We start from the raw sequence: 26,286 nt of genomic DNA, 5'->3' as shown, positions 1-26,286 counted from the left end.
TCCAAACATACGTTCAGAAGATCTGGTTTTACCTTTGCTCTGTCAAACTTCCTATGTTTCTACACATGGCTAGCAATTATTTATCAAGTTCTAATTACATAAATGTAACTGAAGTTATTAGAAAAGCAAGGGCATTACATGTTCCTAAAATATATTAAGACAGTGGTGCCACAAAGGAGGCAGAGAAACAAAGATACAGACACAAATATTTTAACGTTCTTCCTGTTTCTCCTTGGTAATACAAAAAGCAGGCAATTCTGAAGTAGAAAAATATCTTCCTAAGTGAAACCTACAAATTATACTTCAGTTGCTCACACTGAATATCTAACTTTTGTACTGGATCTTACAATCACATGTTAAATACAAGGCAAAGCAAGTCTTCTAACAGCAATTATGCTTTCCCCATGTCAAATAATTGCTAAATTCCACAATAGCCCAGAAAACAGATGACACCATTACACATGAAACAGAACACTTTTTTGGCCTATTTTGTAGTTTCAAAAGCAATTTGAAATTTTACTTTTCCTCAATTAAATCTCCTCAGGCAGTTTGGCATAATTTTTGTAAAAAAATTGTTTAAGCTTCAAAGTGCATTATTAGTTACTACCAGAACTTCAAATGAGTGATTACAAGTAACAATTTCACACTCATACTGGACGTCAGAGCAAATACTTCATAGAAACTGTAAGCACTGCATTTTAGTGTATTCTAACTAACATTAGTCTGATGACTGTATTTCACCATTTACATTTCACTGTATAATTAAAACACATATGAATAAAATATTTAAAACAAATACCTTTAAAAATATCACTAACCTTCCATGAGCATGAAAATCTAGGTGCAAGAACTGATCTTCATGCGATGCTGCTCTTTTGGCACGCTGGTGTTTTTGGTGTAACAAATCCACATCGTAAGACAATCCTTCATAATGTCTAATGTACTTATTTAGAGGATTTCCATACTGGCCTGAAAAGAGAAAAAAGTAAGGTTTAGCATGTCTGAGAAATTACCAAGGTTACAACCAGACTACCAGGTATGGCAGATCTGTGGTACAAAACAGTCAGTGATGAGAACCCAACTTCCACATTATATGCATTTTAGCTTTCTTTTTCTCCCTTGTACACTTCAGATTAATTCTACTCTGGTCCCGCACACTGAATGCACACTTGCAGTTAGAATACATTAGGTGGACCTTGGAAGGCATCTTCCACTTTGATTTCAATCAAAACAAGTATAGTTTATTTACTCCAAAACTACTCCACAATACAAACTACATAATTGTAGACAGGAATGCTCAAGAGATGTTTCAGAAACACACTTTGATCCAAACACAAAAAGTGCAACAGCTGAACATTTTTCTTCTGGTTCCCTAGTAGAACTGCATTTCAAGCTTCAGTCTGCACTCATGACACCAAAGTACCTGCTCAGAATGTTAATATTCCACAGGCCAAATATCCAGAAAAATTAAGAGCAAATCACGCCACGTAGCAACACAACATTTTGCATCACAAGGAATGTTCTACCACATTAAAAATGTGACAGATGTATCTCTGAAGACGTAGATTCAGTTCCGTCTATTTTGGACACTTCCTTCTAAGGTAATATTTCTAAGTCACATTAAGAGTGTATGACAGAAAACGGGCAAAAATTTTGGTCCTCCCATCCCAATGGAGGAAGGGACATGTAGAACTGACCAGCAGCACTAGTATTTGAGAGCTCTTCATAGATCAATAACATGCATACAGAGGACCACCATATCAGCCCTGTATTTACACTAGACATGAGGCATCTTACCATAACACAGTATTTTTCACTCCAAGGTTAGCATTAGCAGGTGAACAATAGGCTAGAAAACTCCTTGTGCTGCCCAGATGTCAGATATACTGCTGAGATGTACTTTTGCCTACCAGACAGCCAACAGGCTGGTAATCATAAGAACTGAAACCGTGAAGAAGTTAACATCGCATTATTTTCCTCCTGACAAGAAGCCACTCACTATATGTATTATAGACCTTTGGTTAATTCCGAATTTGGTCACTTCTGAATAAGTACACAGTTCCCAGCCAGGATTCACCTTATTAGTTAATATATCCCAAGCAATCATAGAAATGAATGCACAATAAACTGACAGTACAGCATGTATTTTTTCATATTCTGACCACCACCAAGGTCTCCACCCCCTGCCTCTGCACCTTTCAGCACTGATACTCTTCGCAAGTCTTACCACACTTTTCTATCAAACAGCAGCACTAGAACACTACGCATGAAAAATATTTCATCTACCTGCCAAAAGTAAACACAGATGTTGTGGAAGGAATTATTAAGATGAAGTGATTCAGTAACTGTGATCAGAGACCAAAAAAGATATAAGTTCCAACAGTAGAAAATAAAGTGGAGAAGCAGAAAAAAACCCATAACTTGTGGAACAAACTGCTGTCTTTGCAATGAAGGTAGTGCACACTATGTTTTACATGCATAGTGAAAAACAGTTTTTAAACAGTTTCTATTTAAAATATCCAATCATAAGGAATTAATTTACATAGCTATATCTATACTCTGCAGTCAAGAGTGAGAATTTCAGTGGTTCTGGTTTGAAAGCCAGATTATATATGACCAAAATTATGCCATGTTTCTGGATGTACTAAACATTAAAGCCAGCAAAGATTTAAAGATATTAAATGATGTATAATGTTTCAGAACTCCAAGGAGTAATTGCATGTTTTGATATATAACTTTTATCAGTAGCTAGCATGCAAACATTCACCCTGTTTGAAACAAAGCCTTGCAGTATTCCTCTATACGCTTTATACAACATACAATCAATTCTTTTCTCTTGTAACTTCATAGAAGCAACTGTTTCTGAAGAACAAATCAACTATTCATTACAGAAACTACTTTGTGTATCAAATCACTCAAAGGTAAGCACCATCTCTTGCAGTGTTATTATGCAAAAAGTCAAGTTTTCTTTTAAGCAGCCTGTGACAGCAATATATTGCCAAATATGTTGTAGAAGGAATGTTTCAGCACTGTCAATGTTCAGTAAAAATTTCCATACAAGTTCTTCCCTACATGACCCCTTTGATAAAGCACATGCCAAAACTTTAGAAGGTGCTTCAGTGAACTATATGTTTTTTATTGAAACAAGTCGGCCCTATCTTTTTAGTTCCCTGAGATGCAATGTGATGATACAAAGGCAAACTGAGTGCAGTAAATGTATCATTATTTTCACTAGCTGTAACACATCATCTTTCACAAAAAGGACACAGAAATTCAACTGTCAACCACTTCATTTATGAAGAGATAGACCTGACTTAAAACCTGAATTGTCTATTGAAAGCTGTGGTATACAAACACAATCTTACCTACACTAAGAATATGAAATTAGAATACAGAACATGCAAGCTGCTGGTTTTCCAGTTCCAGGTTGAATCGGTAATCTTCAAACATACCGTCATGAAGAGTGTAAGATTTGTTTCGATATCACAGGAACTGCATTTCATAGTACTTATTACTACATTCTGAAGGTTGGACAATTGCAATTTTTTCACCGGATGTTGTTCTTACTTAATTGTGTGTATGCAAGTGTTTGCCCCATTGTTCCTGGCTCTTCATCTAGCTTCAAAGCCCTCCTTCCTTGACATCCTCCTTAAGGAAGGGAACAAATTATTCAGTTTATGCTTTATTTTTCAAGAACCTGACTTGGCCTATCACCCTTTTTTTCTGAAGAAACATCAAAGTGCAGCATTTGAGAGACCAAATAGAAAGTCAGATCTCCAATTTTCTCCAGAATTGTTAATTCTGCAAGAAAAAGCGGGACCTCTCATAATCAGTTTAACCTCAAGACCAACCTAAATGTGAGAATTCTCAGAGATTTCATGCAATATTTTTCTTTAGATAGCTTTATTGACAAGGTTCAGGGAGGCCCCATGAGACAACTGTATCCCAAAGCTTTTTACAAAGAAAGAAAAAAAAAAATCTGTCCTTGTACTAAGAATACAATTTTGTAAGCAAACATACAAATTTACCTTTCCCTGTATTTATTGTCACGAGGTCTTCTTTAAAATAATATCACAAATTTGTCAGTGCCTTTGTTCATTTTCAAGGGATTAGAATGTCTGATCACCAATGTGCTCAATGAGCAACACAAAAGATGACTAAGTAAATTAATACTTCCAAATGCATTGCTTGCATTTAGCAGCCAGGTGCACAAGATGATACTGTCATCTCTTTTTAAAATTCAAGTAATTATATACTGCAGATAAACCACATTCAAATTTCCTCACAGTACCGTACACTTCTGCAAATGACTCATCGTTGACTGCAAATACAGTCCGATAACGAAACTTCATTCTCAGAAGAATGAGATTTCCTCTCACTCTTAGTCTCAAAATACAAGTCCATACTCATCCAGCTTTCCAGAAGCCTCTTAGGTGTCTTAAGCATTTATAAAATGTGTGATTTAAGCAAGTCTACATGAAGTCTAATCCAAATCAGACACAGGACGAAACTAAAGCTTCAGCAACCAGCATGAGGAATTCTGAGGATGAAGGATGTTGTCCCTGTCTGATGTTTCTCTAATCACTTCCAACATAAACACACAAAATGAAGGAGAAATACCTCCTATGGCCCAAGAACTTCTATAAAGGAAACAAGACTAGCCTGGGTCCACCTGTTATATCAAACTGATGCACAATATACACTAGCCTGACTACAGGTACATGCTTTCCAATTCCAGGTATATGACGCAAAAGTGTCAACATTAAAGAAAACAAGCTTCAAAATTAACCGATATAAGCTAAAAGTTAGCTGAAATTTTAAAATGAACCTAAATCTAGAATATGATACTAATAGCTCACATTAAAAACTTTATCAAAACTAAGGAGTTAGTACACTGCAGAATGTGTAAACTTCTGTGCTCCATAATCCCAAGACTATGTAACAAGTTAAATTATCTTCAACTTTTCTGTGGTAGGAGACTTCTAATAATATATTCCTTAAATTGTTAAATGCCATTTTTTTTCCTCAGTATTGCAAGGTACTCTTTGAACAGCTTCACTCACCTAGAAAATAGTTTTAAAGCACGACAACTTACTGAAGATCCAATAATACTTTGCACCTGATCCAGGTCTCAGTACCACGTGGAAAGCTGAGAGACTGCACTCAACTGAGTCACAAAGAATAGTTTTTAAGCGTAGCTACCGTGACAAGACAGCAAAAGACTATTGACATTAAAAAAACCTTATAACTGTTCTCTCTGCTAAGCAAAAGCAGAGAAGGTTTTAAGCAAAACCCCTTTTTCTTAACCAAAATGTATATTCTTTCGGTGATCACACAGGGAAACAATGCTATTTCTTTTCCCTTTCTCCAAAACTTAAGGAACTCCTTATGTTTTAAGTACTCGGATAGTGAACACTTAACATAAACACTCTTGCTGCTCTCCTCTTCCTAAACCAAAGCAGCTGCTTATCACCTAGAGAATATGCTATTTCATAGCTTTTCTAAAAAGGGTCTTCAGACAGGGTTGAAATCCAGGCTTCAAAATGAACGTTTGCTTTCACTTCCAGAAGCATGTGTAACATTAACATTGCTATAGCATTCAAAGCCTGCAACTGATACACAATCTCCTTCTAATAAAACCAGCTACATATCAGAAGTGATTATCTTCTTCACAAAGGTAGCTTAGTAAGTAACTCAACCTTGGTAACACAAGAATTTATAGGATTCTGTGGCAAAAGTTCGTTAAACTGGAAAGAAGACTTCACTGAGGTGCATGAGGCAGGTACAACTGCTAGCTCCAGTTTTCATAACGATAAGATTCTGCATCAAAAAGGAAGAAGTCTATCACAGAATCTGAGAGTAGCGCACCCCAAGAAATCGTTACGATAGCATGCACAGAGGTCTCAACTCTTGTGACAAACTAATGTCGTTATTTTGTTGTCATTGAAAAACTAGTATTTTTTTTTTTTTTTAATAGAGACTGCAAGACAAAGATCTTTTCAAATAAGGATACAATCAGGAAGCCTGCAGTAGGGAACGCCAAACCATGAGCATCTAGATATAGTTTAAGGGAGCTGCTCTACAAATTTCATGTATCATGTTACCATCAACCAAACATCAAAGACAAAAGACAGCATGATGCCCTTCCAGGCAACCTAGTGGAATAAGCCAACATTATACTTCATCTAAACGCTAAGCTAGCGGACAGAAACCCTTTAGTATACAGATCTCATAGTGACAGCAGGATGGCTTTTGAACCTGACAGGATAGTCTTCTAAAGGCTTGCTAAACTAGATATGGCATTTCCTATGACAAAAATCCTCCAGAAATGAATCCTTATGCTTGTGGGCTTAGAACTAAATACAAGGAAGGACTTTAAACAGAATTAGGCAGAGCATTTAGGCAAATGTCTCAAAGTGTCAGTCCATGTGAAAGCTTATTGTGTGCAAGGGTCTACAGCTGTTCAGCATCCCTAGAGAGTTGTAAAGAAGGTATCTACAGTTGTTCTGAACAGACACAAATCCCACTGGACAGGTAGGGAGCCTGAGGCACACATTCTCACCTTCTAACTCAAGTTATGCAAAGGGTAAAACGTATCACCCATGGGATTTTAGCTATAAGCCTCCTGGCACACCTTGAGCACCTATATATAACAATTGTTTGGTGGTCTATGCTAAATGACTTGTTGTTCAGTTCATTCATCATGGTTATTTTCCCAGAGAAGACTATCAAGACTTTTTTTCCACCCCCTAGACAAACCCTTCCCAGTCTGTGGGAATGAAGCAGTACCCACAACAGAAGAAATGAGCTAGGGAACACATAAGCCAATTGGATATACAGAAGTCCATGAGCTCAGATGGGATGCATTCATGAGTGCTGAGGGAGCTGGCTAATGCCATTTTCAGGCTTTCTATCACCTTTTTGAAAGGTTATGGTGATGGAGGGGGGTTCCTGACAACTGGAAGACAAATGTCATTCCTACCTTCAAGGAACAGAGCCTGGAGATCTACAGGCTGGTTAGACTAACCTCAGAATCTGGGAAGATTATGGAGGAAATCCTTATAGAAGCTAGCTTCATGCACATAAGGAAGACTGGTAATAAACAGTACTGAAAGTTTACCAATATAAACATAAATATGTACTAAGTTTATATACATCGTAGTAAAGGATGACAACATTTAACTTCCCATAAGAGAATAAATCAAGCATGCATCGTTCTAAAAGGTGAAGTTTATATTAAACTACTCAGATTAAGACTTGCATGACAAAGGCAAATAGTTCAAAATACAAATCAAGTTTGTTAGTGGAAAAAACCCCACAGAATACGACTTGATAGACTATCAGAAATTGTTCAGCAGCCAAGCTAATTTACTGGACAACTTTTTTTACTGCAAGTGACATCACTGATCTGCAGATTTGAAATGCCAGCATATGATAAATATCTTTAAGATAAGTATTATTATATTTTTAATTAAGATAATCAAAGCAAGATGTACGACTTCAAGCTGTTTTCAATGTAGAATTTATTTCTCTTTAAAAACGTTCCCTTTACATGGGACTTTAAAGAGTGTACATAGCATTCAGATTTAGCACTTCTGTGATTAAGTATATTGAAAGCCAGTAATCCTACCATGTACCTCCTGACTTGAATTTCACTGAAGAATTTATTCAGGCTGCAGTTTCATAACTGCCAGCAGAAGGGTAGGTCCTGCTGCCCCTTTTTCATCCACTCCATTTCTATTTCCCCCTTGTCCCGGCACTAAAACTGATTCAGCTGAAATATATACTTTCTCTTCTGCTCAAGTTAGTTTTTGGTGAAAGAAAAATGTGTAACCAAAAAGTCAAGTAGGGATCATTTCGCTTCACTGAAAACTCACATTTAGGGCACAGTTAGACACTACAGCACCACCAGTGTAAGCAGTACACAGATGTCCTTTTGTTTTGGTAGGGTTTTTTTTTGTTTTTTTTTTTTTTTTTTACCCTCTTCTCCCCACCCCATGCAAGTCCCAGCTCTTCTCCCCACTGGGTTTGGGTCTGCACAATAAACCAAGGGAAGTTACACATCTGGCAGGAAATGATTAATTTCTTTTGTTTAAATTAGCAGGTCGAATTGGCTCCTCATGCCATCAAACACAAGAAGCAGTAAAGGAGGAGAGGTGGGAATGCATGTCCAGGGCAGGACCACCAGACAGCAGTAATTCAATACAATGGCTCTGCCATACTGTACAACTGAACCTTTAGATCCTTTTAAAAGCAAAAACAAACAATCTCAGGCTTTTGGGCAATGGTATTTCAAAGTTACTATCTACACACCTAATTTAATTTACTTTTAATTACCACCAGCATTTCTGAAACAATCATCTGACAGCTGTCTTAACCAGACACTGTCTCACTCAGCCATATAAAATTTATAATGTTTTTATTTTAAACCCCAGATAAATGCTGGAGGCTGAGTATCATGTTAATGAAGGCTAGTATTCTCTTCTCAATTTATAGCAAGGATGCAAACTAAATCACTCAGATGCTGATGGCTCATAAATGCCTTCCCACAACTCCCCCATGTGTCCAGAAAAAAACAGAATTTCTCCCATGCTTACTGGGAAACAGGTAGTTCAATATTCAGCAGCACAAGACACTAAAATTCAACTTAGATGTCCTAGTGACATCAAATAGTGTGCTGTACCAGTGCAAACAAACAATTTACCATAGATCTGCAATGATGTTCAGCATTTGATAAGCCTAGCCAAAGCATGATCACTCTTGTTAAATTCAAGTTTTTTGGGGATCTCATTAGATCTCTTCCATATTTTCTATTCCCCTTTCCTTTTTTTCTTTTTTTTTTAAAATGACCTTCAGGTAGAAGTAAAGCGTCTGTCAGTTATTGCCATTCCTCAAAGAACATCATTATGTATAGATAAATAAGTACTGTTTAATATACCTGCATGCAACTTCATATGCAACAAAGCATGCTACTAAAAGCTGCAAATAATATTGCCCAAACTAAGTTCCACTTTATGCATGTCAAAATTATTCACAGCACCAGCCAGTGAATAGATCCCTTCAGCAAAACAATTCTGAGGGTATTGGGGGAAATGCTAAGATTCACCTTTTTTTTTAAAAAAAAAAAAAAAATTCTTAAAATTCAAGGTACTATATACTAGAAGCCAAGATATATGTATCTACTTGAATAAATTCTACCTTTCCCCAATTACAAAATAAAAAGAAAAAAATTGGCATGGCTTTTTCTTCTCACACTATTGAAACTGTATTCAAACCGACCCCCTGGACCACTTGTTTTATGAAGGTCATACTTATTCAGTGGTAGCAAAGAAAGACGACCTTCTAAGAGAGCCCTAAAAGCAATCTAACACCAAAACCTGATCAAGCACGTGTTTCAGGGCCTATTAGACCAAATTGCTGATAACTTGTCTGTTTTAACCATAAACCATACAGATGGCTATAAAGCAGCATAATACCGACATTGCAGTACACTTCATTAGCGCAGCAACACTAGCGATCGCTTTTGATTGCATTCCTTTTACATAATTTTAAGAACAATATAAACTACAAAAGAAAATAAAATTTTCAATTGGAACAAGAGATTTCATGAGGCATTAAGTCATTCATCCTTCTTCAATAAACCATCTAAGTTATATTGTACCTTAATATTTTAAAACATTGATTTTGTGATTCATACTTAACTGTGAAGTAAAGTTACAACTGGTTCTGTAAATCTATAATATACCTTTATATCTAAAGACTATCACAATAGAGTATAAATACAGTACATGGGCACAAAGCCTTGCGTAATTCTGAAAGAAAAGTTCAACAGACTCAGGTATCCTGCAAAAATATCCCAATCTTAGACTCAACACACAGAAGAGCATTTTTTTTTAAAGCGCAGATTAATGGAATTTTCAAAATTATTACTATTTAATACCTCTATGGCTTAAAACTAGACAACTTTACAGATAAGTATAACTTAGCTCCAAGATTTGTGTTAAATCAATGAGCACAAGATGCACTGTACAGAAATGAAACACAGGTAAATTGCTGGGTTTTTTTCAGTTGTTTCCAGTTTGCACTGCTCTCACAGTAATATCATTAAGAATCATGAACTTGCCCTTTTTCACACAGATATTAATGCCTACCTAAAAGAGAAGCAAGCAAATGAAAACTATTTTTCAGTAAATAAAAACATTTACAATACTTAAGAAACTCTAGAAATATGAACACTATTAAAATAGAAAATTGTAATATTAAAAAGTAATTTTAATTCAACAGTTATGATAAATCTTTGATAATTGAGAGTTTTACCAAAAAAGGTTCACAGGATATTTTGGAGATGTGTATCGGACATCATTTCTAGATTTCTATCCAGCACTATTAAGCTTTCTTTAAAGATTTACCTGTACTGCTAGACACTGAAAGACACGTGCGTCTGCTACCTGCTAGTGAGGTGTGCTTCCTGGTGCCAGAAATGTTAGAAGTGCCCATTCTTCTCTCAAAGAAAAAAATTAATGTGAATGTCTAAAATAAAATACATTTCATGAACTTGCTTCTGTATATTCACAGAACTGTACTTTACATGTTTACTGTGATTTTAACTTTAAGGCATATTTGCCTGCCTAGAATAAACAGTGGAAACAACCCTCACAACTGGTTAATGAATCACTTCGAATGAATTCTGTGCCAGCACAGTTTAGTTCAGAAAACTAAGAGGCCTTGAAAAGTATGCCAATAATTAAGTCTGAAATATCTTGATAGCTCACAAGAATTTATGAGGGCAAAGTCACCGAAGTCTTTTCTGTATACAACTCCAAATCATATAAATAACGGGATGACTTCTGACCATGCAAATCACCTTGTGTTTTATCTCACATCTTAGCCACAATTACAAACTACTGAAGTTTTCACATACTTTGATGTTACTTTTTGAGGGTAACAGGGTTTAGAGCTAGATTCTTTGTTAATAAACCTACGTATTGACGCACACAGACGCGGAGCCCAGACAAACAGGAGAGGTGCCGACCGAAACAGAGGAAGTAAGCCCTTATCAGCTGCTCCACCCGTCCTTCTCTAGAAACACCCTCAGAAGTCCACCTTTTCCAACGTCTATTCTTGGAAAAATTTGAAACTATTTCCCTACCATGACTTGACCGATTAAACATTACCAGTCGCAGTAAAGTAACTACCCTAATAGTTTCCTAATGCTGAAAAAACAATTCATACCGGGAGCCGTTACAAAGTTACACGTCCCCCATAAACATAAGCCTGTTTTTCTCTGGCCTAAGAGAGAGCGAGACCCTCCTGGAAGCTACGGTCACACTTCAGAAAAACACCCGGGGCTCGTCTTTTATTTCCTTAAGCTGAACTTTGCGCCTACCCGTGCTTCCTGGTTTCGGGGACAGGGAAGCGGCCGCACGGAAGGCGAGGATCGGGGGCGCGCCCCGCTCCGCGGGCAGCGGGACACCTGCGCGGGCAGCCGCGCCGCGCCGCCCCCGCGCACTGGGCGCGCAGCCCCCCGGCCCGCCCGGCGGCTCTCCCCAGACACCCGCTCCCCGGAGCCACCGCCGGCTAGCCCCGTCCGCGGGCGGAGGAAGGTAACCGGGAAGCGGTTCCTGGGACCGTGAGGAAAGTCCCGAGCGACTGAGGCGGAGCCGAGAGCTGGGCAGAGGAAAGGCACGGCCGGGGGCGGTGGGGGAGAGAGGCCGATGAAGAAAGGAGGGGACAACAGCTGACTCGGTCCTCGGCGGAGAAAAGTCCCGAGAAAGGGTTGGGGGCGTCAGGCCGGCCCCAGGCGGTGGGGGGAAAGGGTCCACGCAGAACGGTAGGGACCGTACCCGGGAGCGAGCGACGGAAAGGAGAGCCTCGGCCGGCGGCCCAGCCAAGGCCTGCCGCCGAGGCGCGGCGCCCCAGGGACCGGGGCCCGACGCCCCCAGCCCCGAGCCGCGGCGCGGCGGAGATGGGGAAGGGAGGAAGGCCGGCAGCCCCGAGCCAGGGCCGCAGGCCAGAGCCCCACGGGGCCGGGCGGGCCCGGCCGCTCCTCACCTCCGGCGCCCGCCGCACAGGAGCACAGCAGGATTATCGTCCCCGCCAGATCCATCTTCACCGGGCCCAGGCCCCGCCACCGCCTACCCACAGCACATCCGCCCCAGTCGGCGCCGGGATGGGGAGGGGCGAGCTCCGCGCCTCCCTCCGCTTTGTCCCCCACCGCTCTGGAGGACCGTTTCCGCCCACGGATCGGCCGGGATCGGCAGCTCGCCCCGGCGCCCCCCGCCCGGCAGCGCTCCTCTCCGCTCCCGCGCCACGACTTCCTCCGGCCGCCCGGCCCGCCCACGCGACGCCACTGGCGGGGCGGGGCCGCAGGGCACGCCCAGAACGCGCGAGCCGCCCCGCCCCGCCTCCCCACGCCGCGCGCAGGGGGCGGGGCCCGACGCAAGCGAGCTCTCCGCCCGCCTGGCGGGCGTCAGGGCTGACGCCCATTGGCTGCCACCCCAGGGCCCGGCGGGCGGGGCTTTTGCGGCGGCTGCCGCTAGGCCTGGCCGGGCCGGGGGCAATCGTGTTTCCTGGGCGGCAAATCGGGGCAGGCCCCGGCCACGGGTCCCGCCCGAGGCACGGCGGGAGGACCGCCCAGGCCCACCTCCGGGAGCGGGGTTTTCCCGGGGCTGTCCGCTTCCCGGCTGAGGCAGGCCGGGGCAGCGCCTGCCACCGCCCTAGGGCTGCCCGCGGGGCGCGGAGCAGCTACCGCCTCCCGGACCCTCGAAGGGCTCCGCCGGGGCCAAGGGGCGCCGGTACTTGCGTTGGTGAGAAGGAGCTACGTCCTGGGAGGGGAAGAACGAGCCGGGACATAAACTTTACTCGTCCTCATTGAGCAGGCTTCCCTCCGGCTCGCTGAACCTTTGCGTAAACAGCCCTTAGGGCTAGCTAGCTCCCTTTAGCCCCTTATTAAGTACACATTTTTCCTTGCAGAAACTAATTTACTTACTCACTTTTCGAGTTTTATTCTAGGTCACCTATTTCTCTTGATACTCTACAGGTGAAGCATTGCAGTTGTCTCCACTGAAGAGGGATTTCTTCCTTTCAGAATAAAAAAAAAAATCTTTCCCCGCTAACAGTTACAGATGAGAAAAGTTGTTATGCAAAGACGTACGTAGGAAGTACAATTACACTGAATGTACTTCAGATAAGTCTGCTGAAGTTGATGTAGCTGTTTCCGAAGAGCTCAGATGAGCTGAGAACAGAAAAGAGAAGATTCTTCCCAAAACTGTATTTAAAATTTGTGATTAAAAGCTGAAGGCTTCTCCAGTGGGAGAAGGAAATAGTGTGAAGCCCGAGTAAGTTCTTAAACTAACTACGTTAGTTCTTAAATTACCTATTACACTCGCCACAATCATATTTTTATAATACAGATCTCTAACAAACCGCAACAAAAAGCACTGAAAAACCTTTAGAAAAGCTGAATTCGCTGGTGAGAAAGTGAACCCCTCGTAACGCGGGCTCTGCGTGCTCCCACCTCACCTCAGCCTCTGCGGGCGGGCGGCCAATTGCCGGGGCGGGGCGCTGCCCGCCGCCCTTCCCGCGCAGGCGCGGCCCCGCCCCCGCCAGCTCCCTGAGCTGGCGGGGCAGCGCCGGGGCCTCTGCTCTGCCTCCCGTTCGCGGTATCCTGGAGCACCGGGCCGGGGGGGGGGGGCGGGGAAGGGATGTCCCGCCTGGGAGGGGGGAGTGGGCACCCCCGGCCCCTGCACCGCTTCAGAGGGGCGCCCTGAGGCGGCCAGCAGCCGCCCTGCGCTGCCAGCGGGCCCCGGCACGCAGGCACGGCCCTGCCCTGCCCCGCGGCTGCGGCACCTCCTGCCGCCCCTTCCGGGCTCGCGCCGAGGTTCGCACGCTCCCCCCGGCCCACGGGCGCGCGCGCTCCTCACCTGTTTCCCCCCCGCCCCTTCCCCAATCGTCCTCGGGCTCTGGCCTCGCCCCGGGCCCCGCTGTGACCCGCGGCTGCTTCCCCCTCCCGCCCACACGTCCCCGGCGGGGCGGAGCCGTCGCTGCTGTGAGGGCGTCTTGGGCGCTGTTGGCGAAGAATCAGCCGCTGCGGTGCCAATAGAGAGCGAAGGAGCCGGGCGGCCGGCGGGCCGGCCATGGAGAGCCCGGGGCAGCCCCCGCCGCCTCCGGGCTCGCTGAAGAGGGGCGGCGGGGGCGCTGCCAGCCAGCTCCTCCTGGAAGAGGCGGCGGAAGGTGAGGGCGGCTGCACGGACGGGCCCGCGGCGGCTGAGGAGGACGGCGGGCGGCGCAGCCCTTCCCCCGAGCCGGCCCCCGTTCCCGCCAAGGCCCCTCGGACGGTGTCTCCCTCATGGGCCGCGGAGGGCAGCCCGCCGGCGGAGGACGGTGCGGGGCTGGCGGTGCCGGAGAGCCTCGAAGCGGCGCCTACCTCGGAAAACGGTGCCGCGGGGGCCGGCTCCGGGAGCAGCGGGGCTCCCACCCCCCCGGGGGAGGAGTCCCGGAGCATGGACTCGCTGGAGTCCTTCTCCAACCTGCACTCATGCTGCCCGAGCAGCTCCGAGCTCAACAGCGACGCGGAGGAGGCGGTGGTGGCGGCGGCCGCCTCGGGGGGCCCGGCCCCGGAGCCTGAGGGGGATAGGCCCGCGGCGGGCTCCCAGCTCCTCTCCGCCTCCAAGGAGCGCTTCCCGGGCCAGTCGGTCTATCACATCAAGTGGGTCCGCTGGAAGGAGGAGAACACGCCCGTCATCACCCAGAACGAGAACGGACCCTGCCCGTTGCTGGCCATCATGAACGTGCTGCTCCTGGCTTGGAAGGTACGGCGTGTGCGGGCGCGGCGGGGCGCCTGCCGCCGCTATGGCGGGGGCGGCCCGGGCGGGCGATGCTGCTGGGGCAGCGCCGTGACCTGGAAACGCCGGCACCGTCGGGGCTAACGAGGCGTTTCGTGTAGTGCTGAAAGCGCTCGGGGGGCACCTGTGCCGAAACCGCGCTAACGCGCCGCGGGAGGTTTGCGCAGATCGAGACGTAGACTTATTTCTGCTGTTAAACGCGTATCTGTTGTAGAGAACTTGGAAGATAAATAATGGTTTGCAGTCTGTTGCAGCTTAGGTGCTGCTCTCATAGATAGGCTTACTTTGTTGTCGCCTTAAAATAGAAATAAAAATCTAGGTGATGCTTTCCTAAACTGAGGAATATATGGTTTTTACGTGTGTGCAGGTTTCTAGTAAGTAAACATTGCTATTTATAGTACTGAAAACGTAGGTGGTATTCTGGGAAAATAGGTTAGTTTTGTATAATGAAGCGCATGCAGAATTGTACAAAACACAGAATTGTACAAAACACAGACTAGTACAAGTAACTGCCTGAGTAATAGGGATACATTCGTACAGTTACACAGCATAGATTGTATTTAAATTAATGAGTAAATCAGGTTGTGATCGGGTGCAGCTTTGAGATGTGGAAGTTCTCATGTTCTAATAGCCATTATGGATATAGACTTCCTGTAGTCTTAAAATAATTCTTTTTAACTTTTAAGCAATTAAAATGTAAGGCGTAATGTAATTATTAAAATTTATATGTGAAAGGACTATGTGTTGCAGAAGACCTATGAGGTTGTGTGCATTGCAGAACAAGGAGGAGGGGGTACTTCTCAAGAAATGCTGGCAATTCAACCCCAAAACATTGATGAGCTGATAGAATGGAGTCATAGAACAGAAAAGCTTTATGAGAATAATTTTTATGTTGTAGTACCAAGGGGAAGAAATTTGGTATTGGAGGAGTAGAAGGTTATTCACAAGTGTAACAGGTGACATAGCATAAGGTCAAAATGGAAATAATATTGTAAGAAGAGATTTGTTTAGAGGAAGGTAACTTTCTAGAAGAGTAATGATTTCTTTGAGTTACAGTTTCTGTACACTGTCTGGAGCAGAATAGCTCATACATCAGGAGGAAAGCTGTGGGCACAGTGATGTAGATATTTCACAGAAAGGGTTATTAGACATTGGAATGGGCTGCCCAGGGAGGTGGTGGAGTCACCATCTCTGGATGTGTTTAAGAAAAGACTGGACATGGCACTTCGTGCCGTGGTCTAGTTGACGTGGTGGTGTCAGGGCAATGGTTGGACTCGATGATCCCAGAGGTCTCTTCCAACCTCATTGATTCTGTGATTCTATATTTAGCCATCTGTGAAAGCAGTACAGGGAAGTTGTGTGTGACTTTAAGGTATTGCCTTATGTAGGTTCTGCCATCTTCCAGAGAGCATGAAGTCTTAGACTTCAGTATTTAACACTCGCTTCCTATGCTCCCTCTTTAACACCTAGGGGTGAGTGGAGGGCCTTGGAGAACTTATCATTCCTTAACATTCTGTGTGGTGGTGTTTTAAAAGAAACAGCTACTTACAGGATTTTCCCTTTTAACCTTTAATTTAATGAAAGCATGTAAGTGGGGACAGCACTGTTCTTGTTGTTTGCATTCAAGTTTTTGGAGCTTTTCTTCCTTAGCATTTTTCCTTTGCCTCCTTAAATATAGGATTGCTTTCTTCTGCTGTCCTCCATTTAGAATTTTAAGTGACATTCTGCTTTGATCAAATATTACATAGTGAGAATTAAGGTAATATCCAATTTTATAAATAGGTGAAAATCAAAATGCCTCTTGGGAGTGCCCTACCATTTCTTATTGCTAGGATTACAGGAAGTATTTTCTATAATTCTCTCTGTGTATATAAAACCTCAGCAGAACTTACATGAGTTGCAGACAGGCAGCTAAATTGGTGAACCGGCCATCACGTGGCTTATTTATGTGCTTGAGGGTTTTCCTGTTAGTTGGTTGTATATTGCCCCTGCTTATAATTGATTTTCCTAATTAGTGCCTTTCCAAATTGGCCTTTCTTTTCCCCAGTTCATAGTCGAGAACCATGTTGGCATTGTTTGGAGTGGCAATCTTATTGGCAACTCATCTGTACATTACTGACAGTAGCTAGCTACATACCCAGGCTGAGGATGGACATCCACATTCTTCTCACTTCTCCTGAACCCAGATGGACGCTAGATTGGGTCAGGTGATTATAATTTGGGAACAAGCAAGCAGACCAAGAGATAAAAACAGGCAAAAGCAGATTGACAATACCATAGTATGTGTTAGGTGAAAAGAAGCTGGGGGCGGGGAAACATGGAGTAAGAAAGAGATGAGGAGGGGAAATAAAATTACAACACAGAATAAGAAGGTAAACAGTTAAGCTCTGGGCTCTCTTCTCTGTATCAGCCACCGACTTTCCTCCTCATAACCCATCCTGACAAGGTTGAGAGTTTTGGTCATCCTGTAGGTAGGTATGGCCTCAAATAACTTCAGATAACACATGCAGGTGTTCAAAGTTGAGAAACAATGGTTGCAATACTGGTTTTCAGGTTTTCATGAACACTTCCCTTTGCATGGCCAGTTATATGCTTCCTGTATTCCAGAATGGGAGTAATAACCTTGAGATCCAGCACTATGTATCAGCTGTGCTTGTGCAGCAGTGAAAGTTGAATTCACATAATTGTTTGTGACAAGTGGCACATAATCGATTTGCTTAGAACCAAAATCTTTATTTACTGCTTAGTAATAAGTGGGAAGCCTTCAGAGGGTATGTAGGCCATAATCACAGAAACATTTATGCCTAAAAACTCAGATTAACATTTGTATATGTTAAGGAGAACTCACCTTTTTGGGTATTTCAGCTCCTCAAAACGCAAGCTTCTTGCCCTCACACTAGGGTATTGTTTTAAATATACTAACAGTTTTGTAACCTTCTGTTTTTGTGTCCCAGTTGCCCTCATCCAAAACTGTTTTTCTGAGATAGCCCTCACTGAGTAAAGAGAGACTGTAGGTAGTTTGTTAATTTGCTTAAAGGATTGCAGTAACAGGAAGACTTATGATGTACTGTACCTTAGGTAAGTGTGCCATATACTCAAAATATTTCTTCCTAGTGGTTATGAAGCTCTTGTTCATTAACGGAGCAAGATTCTTCTCTGTTCCTAGTCATTACTCAGTTTTTATTATGCCTTTTGGAGGTATTTTTGATATTAGAGTTAAGATTTTATTTAGGCATACAGGTATAAAGACTACTTAAAAATAATCGATTCCTTGAGAGTGCTACATCTGTATGTTCTTATCTGTGAGATACTGGTTTGGCAACGCTTGAGTTTTTGGAAATTCTGAAATAGTAGCACCCATTGCGACTGCTCAAATTCCTTTTTGATAGTACCAAGTTTTGGAACTAAATTTGCAATAAAACTGCCACCTTTCTTTTATCCACTGCTTTCAAAGGAGTCTGGACATACAACTTTGAGATGGCAGATTGTAGAGGCTGTACTTTTAAATGTTACAATTATGAATTCACTTTTCTTTTGAAGTTTTTTTTGCAGACTGCCTGTATAAGCTTAACTTGCAGTTTAGCCTTTAGAAGAGAGAGCCGAGGAGTTCTGCTTACAGAAGTGCTACAGAAATTTTCTTCTAAGTAAAAAGAAAACAAAAGCAGTATGATACCAACTTGAAAAAGTAACTGTTGCAAAAGAGTGTGCTAACTGTTTAGGCTCTGTGATGGAAATGAAAGCAGGGGTATTGAAACAAACATTAAAAAATGCATGTACAAGCATGGGTTGTCTCTTCTGATGTAGAGTAGCATAGGAACTGTTTCAGCTTGTTTAAATCTGAAGACTGCTCAGTTTTAACTCGGACCCGTGGCTCCTATGTAGTTAAGCTTAGCAATGCAAAGCTTGCTTATCTAAGTACTTTTTGTAATCTTTGTTACGTGTAGTTCATGCATCACCTTCTGATAACTTATGGCATTGCATTACACTGTAATTTTATGTGGGGGTAGCCCTTCTCAGGATGTACTCCGTGGCAATCATCAGATGCTGAAAGCTTAATAAGGGTGCCATGTAATTCTGCTCTGTGTTTCTTAGAATGTGGTGTCATGTAGCTGAGGAATTCTGTAAACATTAACGCATTGCACAGAAATTACATGTCTGAAATATCGAGGGAACAGAGAAGCAAATTGTTTTGGAACATAAAATAAGCCTAAGGGAAAACATAATGTAATACAAATGTAAATAACATTAATATTATCTTGAGAAATGAGTGCATATGGAATATCTTGTCCTTACAGCTTTTTATGTAGGAGAATAATCCCAGTAGTGTATTTGACAGTGTCTTTAAAAGTTTTTTCTGTCACAGCCCTCTCAATAAATGGAAGGTTTTGGGAGCTGTGTTTCCTACATGCCTAGTTCTACTAAAATCTTGTTAGGTAATTCACACAGTTCTAAAAGTTATTTAGGTGATTGTAACAATTAAGTAAGTGTTATGTAATGATTTATGCTTAGATGTATCCAAACTGAGGTGCAGAAAAGACGTAGCATAAAAAATTTCTAGTTTTAGGTTCTCGCCAAAATGGCCTTTTTCAGAGGAGCTGAGTGCAGTATGCTCCCGCTGACATCCATTTGATTTGTCGGAGTGGTACTGCCTGGTCTGATATCTGGCATTGGCTCTTTACATGTCATCTGCTTTGTCTTGTTACTGAGCTAAACCTCCTTATGGCCAGAATTTGCACAGATTGCTCAGATGAACTCGCTCAGCCTCCGAAGGTGGGTTGCTGGTGAGCTTCTGATGAACGCTCAGCAGAGGCCTTGGCAGCTCTCCTCCCTGCATCTGTGGAGTGGGTTGAGCTTACAGATCAGTAGGCCTGTAGCTGTGCGGTTCCCAGGACAGGATGCCTGCTCTGAGGGACAGAAGGAGACCTGGTTGAGGGGGCACATGTTAAGGTTATGGGGTAGCAGCACGTACCATCAGGCTATCGTGTGATAAGTTTATGAAGCTGTTCCCGCAAGGCAAGAGGTATGTATGTATTTGCAGGCAGTGTTAATTGTTTTTTGTCAAGGCAGGTTGAAGCTACCCTTACCTCTTCTGAAACACTGAATTCAGGGGAGTTGCATATTTTAGAGAAACATGTTTTGAGACTATAAATAATAAGCCATTAGAAATTTGCATGGTCCCTTTCTATATGCGTAGTATTTTCAGAAGCGATAACTTCTGTGCAGGACTATATGACTCGATTTTTTTTTTTTTTTTTTTTTAAGCCCTCATGAAGAATGGGAGAATACAGCGGAAAATATTTAAAATTAGTATTATATAGTTTTCCAGTTCGTAGTCTAATGCATAGAAACTGTGTAAGTTGTACTAGACAAACTGTTCAATATGAAAATTTGTTTACCAACCTTGTCTCAAAGGTGGCTTAACTGTACCTCACATTGTAGTTGGGTAAGAAAGATTTAGTTTCCCACTGCTGAATGTGGGAAATGAAAAGTATCTAGAGTTAGGAAGAGAGATCAGGGAGAAAGACCAGGAAACTGCCATAGAGGGGTACAGGAAATGGGTGTGAGTTGAGGAAGTGTGTTTTTCCTAAAATGTAAAATTAATGTAAAATCTAGCAACTAAGCATTGAAACCTATTGAGAAAACTTGTCACTCAAAATAATAGATTGTTATGGACAACAACAGCTTTCACTACTATTGCTTACATTGTTTTCTTCTGTTGATTTATGTGGAGAATGTCTGGTTCTGTATTATTTTTCTCTCTCTCTAAAGTTTTTTTTTCTTTCCCATTTCCTCTTTGTTGTATGTTTCCTGTAGCTTAAGTGCTTGCAATGAAGCTCTGAACAGTTAGGAAATGTCATGTTCTCTTTATATCCTTAAATCAGCTCTGTTCAGAAGTACTTATGACTCTGTTGGAACCCCATTTGCTCACTTTAAAGGTGTGATCAAGGTCCCACAAAACATGCCAGCCCTAAAATTATGCTGTGAAGTAATCCATTAACTTTGTTTCACATTTAATGAAGCAGTTAATTTTGAGATTTAGCTTGTTAAAGTATGTGACTATAAGAGATTCTGTAGATATAAGTAAAACTACTTTGGTTTGGTTCTGCAGTAAAAAAAAAAAATTGCTTAGTGTTGCAGTTGTGAGGGAAAATTCAGATTATTAACCAATGATACAAATAATACCTCCTTCCATCCATAAAGTCTGAAACATTAATATGTTTATGCCATGAGTATGTAGAGCTCAAATATAGGTAACCCATGTAATTATGCTTTACAACTGCTGTTTGTCATGTAGGCATACTTCTAGATTCCTAAATGTGGTGCAGAGCAGAAACCCCCAAGCAGTGCTGGCTGAGCTGATGTGAGTAGTTTTACATAAATAATGAAAAGCTGGTGAAATGTTTTGGTGGGAGTAGGGAGCACAATGCAGAGAGCTGCAAGTGAGAGAAAGTACTGTGTGCATGTGGTTTCTCTGAAAACCAAAATGCTTTTTTTTAATCTCTTCTTGTAGCTGTTATTTAGTAGAGGTCCTCCTGGGAAGGTTCTTGGTCCCGATACACTAATGCTCTTATAAATTGGTGAGGCAAATTGATCAGAAGACTTCCATCTAGAAATACCTTATTGATACTTCTAAAATTGTATTGGTTTGACATTTTAAAGAGAATATGTTTTTACTTTCACAGATTAAGCTGCCACCAATGATGGAAATCATAACGGCTGAACAGCTGATGGAATACTTAGGTTAGTAATTACAATAAATGGTTTTAAATTGTACTTACTAGTGAGTAGTAGTATAGGAGGACTGTTTTATTTATTTACTATTTTATTCACCTTTACTTGAACACATGCTTCAAGAAAACTACTTATGGTATTCAGTTACTCATGTTTTTCCTTAACTGCTTTTAGAAGTTTTCTGTACTGCTTTCCTAAGTGGTTAGTCTAGTGATGCAGTCGGTATGGCTTAGTACACCAACACATTGGTAGATTTAAACTTATTCATGTCTCTTACAATGTTATTTTGTTATAGTTGACAGAATGTAGTAAGTCAACTGTGCCATTAATTGTCTGCAGTGATTCTGATACTTGGTAGTATAACCCAACTAAAATAACAGGAAAAATTAATTTAGTCATCACAGTGATTGGGGCCTTGTTTGCAGGCATTATTCCATGATGAGATTTAGTGTTCAGCAAAATTGCAGCTGTTTCCATCTAACAAGTTTGTAACTTCAATAGCCCAGAATGATACAAGTGTTAAAAGTGCAGTTGCGATAGTACTTAAGCTACATGTACCACAGTTCTTCCCCTTTGTAGCCTAACAAATACAAAACATTTACGCCTAATAGACTAAGTTTGATTTTTCTGCAGCAGGCGAAAAAAAAACTTACTATATTTTCTTTCTTTCTTTTTGCTTGTAAAGAATGTAGCTTTTTCTTTTCAAAAGCATATTGCTGAATCTTTCAGTGGAAGTAAAAAGTTAATTACAGAATTTAAAAAAAAAAGTCTTAAGAAATCTGCCTATGTCTAAACATTTCTTCTAATTGTATTGATAGAAGAATACTGTCTGAAGTCACTGCATAATCACAGTTGGCTAAATGTCTGTATTTTCTTGAAGGCATATATTTAGTTTCTGGAATTATCTAATTAAATTGAATAACAATTACCTTCTCAGATTATTTAGGTTTCTACTCAGTCAACAGTTACCAAATGGTTCATTCAACCACTCTGAACAATCTTAACTTAAAAGATTAGAAATTAGGAAACCTGTAATGATATTTTTCTTTGAGTAGAAACATTTTTTTTAGGAATGGAGGAAAGAAATAAATATGAAAAGCACTGAAATAAAATCTGAAAAATTTGGGAGAGGCAGCCTATGGATACTAGTCACTAAAAATGTTATAAATCTTGAACCCCAGTGTGCTGATTAACTGATAATTACCTTTGTGTTGTAGACAAGGATGGAATACAAGCCTTTCAGAATTACTGGTGTATGGAAACATATGCCAAAATATTCATAGTATCAGGATAAGTGGTTGCATTTTTAAATTGTGTTCTGCGATTACGTATCTTATTGTGAACAGTTTGACCTTTTTATATTTTTAAGTTGAGGCACAGAGGGAGGTAAATTTCTGAATAATTAAGAGATTGGTATGATGCCCCAAGAGATTATGAAATGCTGCTTTAGCAACAACATTAGCCACTTGAATTTTATTTCTTAATATGATCTTACTATGTTTTTTGTACTCTTATTTTACTCCATAATTATAATTCGGGTTATAAAACAATGCACTCATTAATTTGATAGAAAATGTCAATAGTGGTATTTATGATCAGTCAGGTTCAGTCAGAAATGTTCATAGAAATGTTGAAGCTTTGAGTGTGGAATACATTTAATTTTATTTTTGCTTTTTTTAGGAGACTATATTCTTGATGCAAAACCTAAAGAGATATCTGAAATTCAGCGTCTAAATTATGAGCAGGTGAGGAGCTGCTCCTAAAATACAACTGCTTATGTCTAAAGGAACTAAAACTTTTTTTCTCATCTAAGGTTTATCATCTTGTAAAAACCAGAAGCATACAAACCATTGTTTGTATTTAGTCTTTGCTTTTTCTCTAGGCTTGATGTAGAGTATTATTTATAAGTATTTCGTTAGTGAAGAAAAACTCAGTATCTATTAGCACAAGAAATGACTTTTTTTTTTTGCCTGCAATGAGTATAACGAAAGAATTTTGTTTTTATTGAGGAATTATAACACGGAAGTACAGATGGAAGTATATAACAGGGTGGTTTCTCTTTGAAGTCTTCTATTATGCATCCTTCAGTGTGCTCTGTTCTGTGATCCCTGCTAGACTTTCTCTGAGGATGTAAACTGAGCAAGAAAGAGATCTCTGTTCTAAATCATGATGGACAAAAAGAGGCTGATTCCATATGAAAGGCAATGTTATTTCCACTGACCACTGTTTTTGTGTCATCACAGAAGTCTTTTTATGCTAAAGATAATGCTATTAGTTAAAAAAAATATTGATGTAGTATATATTATCTTGGAGCAAATTTTTCAAGCTCTGTCTGTGGTAACAGCTTTTTTTTGATTACTCATGGAAAAGCAATTTGAATTTATTTTAGGTGTTAGTTTTCAAGCTAGTTCTATTTATTATGAGGTCGTCTTTTCTTGCTCTCATTCAGTGCTGAAAACCAAATCAAGTATCTTGAGATAGTTGAAATTAGAGTGAAGATTGAATGTGGATTCTTTTAATAATCCAAAATACAACTTGTATCAGATTATACAAATTATTTTTGTAATAACAAAATTAGCTATATTTTTTCCAGATAATTCTGTGCTGTAGAATATTATAGCTATACTCAACTTACAGGAGGGTGATGAAAACTATATACCCGGTTAAAGTACAACCTCTATGGCTTTCTTGTGCTCAAATATATGGGTTTACTATGTAAATGTCACAAACCTTTTCCTTAAATATTTAACTGTACAATTTTAAAGAAACCTCCTGTTCTAGGAATGTTCTAAATGCACTTGGAGATGCATGAGTGATACCACATGAGAGCGGGGAAAAAGAAACTAATTAGGCAACTGAGTCTTACAAAATGATTACATTTCAGAAGCATTGGAACTAAGTCTTGATGTTAATCATAATTTTGTGTTTATGTTGTCACATAGTTAATACTCTTTGCCTAAAACAATATTTTTTTTCTTTATACAAGAAATTCAAGTAAATTTTTGTGACAGCTGGATTTGTAATGCTTGGTTTTAGTATAATTTCAACATCATGACAAGATACTAATTTCAGCTGCGACTTTCTTTTTTACTACTTGAGGAATTTAATTAAGTATTTGAATGAAAGTTGGATTAAAAAAAAACCCCACAAGTTCTAATGCACAAACTTAAGAACAGGTTGCCCAGGGAGACTGTGGAGTCTCCATCCTTGGAGATATTCAAAAGCTGTCTGGACATGGCACTGGGCAACTGGCTCTAGGTGGGCCTGCTTGAGAAGGGGAGGTGGACCAGAGGACTTCCAGAGGTCCCTTCCAAGCTCAACCATTCTGTATATTTATATGTTGGCTTATTTGCATTTATTTTTTTAGAAGCTTGTTGCTTTGAAGGTGCAGAAATAGCTAAAATGGAAATGATACTGTTCAAGTAGTGAGAAACTTCTGCACTATTTTGGACAGTTTCATGTATTCCTGATTTGTTTACAAAGTAAACATTACAAAATAAATGCAACTCATATCTGTAGATGTATGATCTGAATTTGTGGATGGCTAGTGCTGAATTGCTATAGACTTTCTTCCTCTTCATTTAGCAGAGAGTATAGCATTATTTCTTCCAAAACACCTCTGACAGGTTTTTATACTTGATATCTGGTCCCTACTAATGAAATGCACTTCTTAAGTAAGATGGCTTGGTTTGCTATTATAATGACAAAAACTTAAAAAAAAATATCTGAGCCAGATATGGAGAATTACTGACAAATCTTGCTAATGTCTAAATCTTGTGACATAGCAAAATTGTCAAAAAGATGAAGCAACACATAGTAAAGCAGTGGGAGCTGTTACCTTCCTGGTAATAGAAACTTTATGCAAGACTGTAGTTAACAGGCTACAAGCAATAAAACGCTCTCATTCATAGCAACCACTCTCAAGTGCAGATACTGGATAACGGCCATGACAGTGTTTTATAGCTACGCTTTATCAAGTAGTTTGTAAGTTTTTCCCTATAAGCTTCAACTCTTCTGAGAGCTTTCCAGGTTTAAATCTGCTTAGTAACAAGGAAGTATGTCCGTTTAGGAGTTTTCAGAAGTTGCATCTAAATTGAAATTACTCAAAAGTAGGAACAAGCTTATTGTTCTCCTGTCATTTTATTAAGAAAAAAAGTACATTTAAACTTGCATACCAGTAAGAGGAGTAGCTTAATTCCTTCAGCTAAAATGCTGAAGTTGGTGAACATGAAATTTTTGCTACGTGCCTTAATGAAACCATGCTGTTGCATATGTAAAGTGTTGTGCAAAAGGTCTGTAGGTGAGACTATTTTACATATATATGTCTGGTTACACAATTTTTACATAAGTTTTGCTTTAGAATTCTGTTGCATGCTGAGAGATATTTGAAACTTCTTCCAAGATCTACGTAACATTCATCTTTCCAACAGATGCAAAACTGTGCTTAGAATTGGACCATGAAGTATTGAATGATGTAGCTACTTCACTTAGCATGTTTACTTAGTGAGTTTTTTATGTTTTAATTGGTACATTCTTTGCAATACCAAGATGCATAGACTGATTTCTTAAACTTACTTCTTAAAAACATTAAAGTCTGCCATAGAACAGTACACGGGTTGGCATTCTGCTCTCTCTACTAATGTGTGTTAATGTATTGATTATGTTATTGTTTAATGGATCCATTTATTTGTATTTTTCCTGCATTTCAGCA

The 26,286-nt window shown here is 40.8% G+C and overlaps 2 protein-coding genes across 2 annotated transcripts in view; one reads left to right on the top strand and one right to left on the bottom strand.

Annotated features, from left to right (window-relative positions):
* Positions 1-12,311, bottom strand: part of ADAM10 (ADAM metallopeptidase domain 10) — a 46,943-nt gene extending 34,632 nt beyond the window's left edge. The window contains 2 exon segments of the mRNA XM_068410117.1: positions 819-969; positions 12,052-12,311. Coding sequence (XP_068266218.1) covers positions 819-969; positions 12,052-12,106 — 206 coding nt within the window. The 5' untranslated portion in view covers positions 12,107-12,311.
* Positions 12,312-13,726: 1,415 nt separating this feature from the next.
* The window catches only part of MINDY2 (MINDY lysine 48 deubiquitinase 2), a 30,281-nt gene continuing 17,721 nt past the window's right edge, over positions 13,727-26,286 (top strand). The window contains exons 1-3 of the mRNA XM_068410429.1: positions 13,727-14,810; positions 21,527-21,584; positions 23,256-23,320. Of these exons, the coding sequence (XP_068266530.1) occupies positions 14,136-14,810; positions 21,527-21,584; positions 23,256-23,320 (798 nt within the window). The 5' untranslated portion in view covers positions 13,727-14,135. The remainder of the gene's footprint in view (positions 14,811-21,526; positions 21,585-23,255; positions 23,321-26,286) is intronic.

The sequence above is a fragment of the Nyctibius grandis genome, chromosome 11 (genome assembly GCF_013368605.1).
Source record: "Nyctibius grandis isolate bNycGra1 chromosome 11, bNycGra1.pri, whole genome shotgun sequence".
In the NCBI taxonomy this organism is placed as follows: Eukaryota; Metazoa; Chordata; class Aves; order Nyctibiiformes; family Nyctibiidae; genus Nyctibius; species Nyctibius grandis.
The sequence above is the reverse complement of the archived record's forward strand: the minus strand, read 5'-3'. Positions and strand labels throughout refer to the sequence as shown.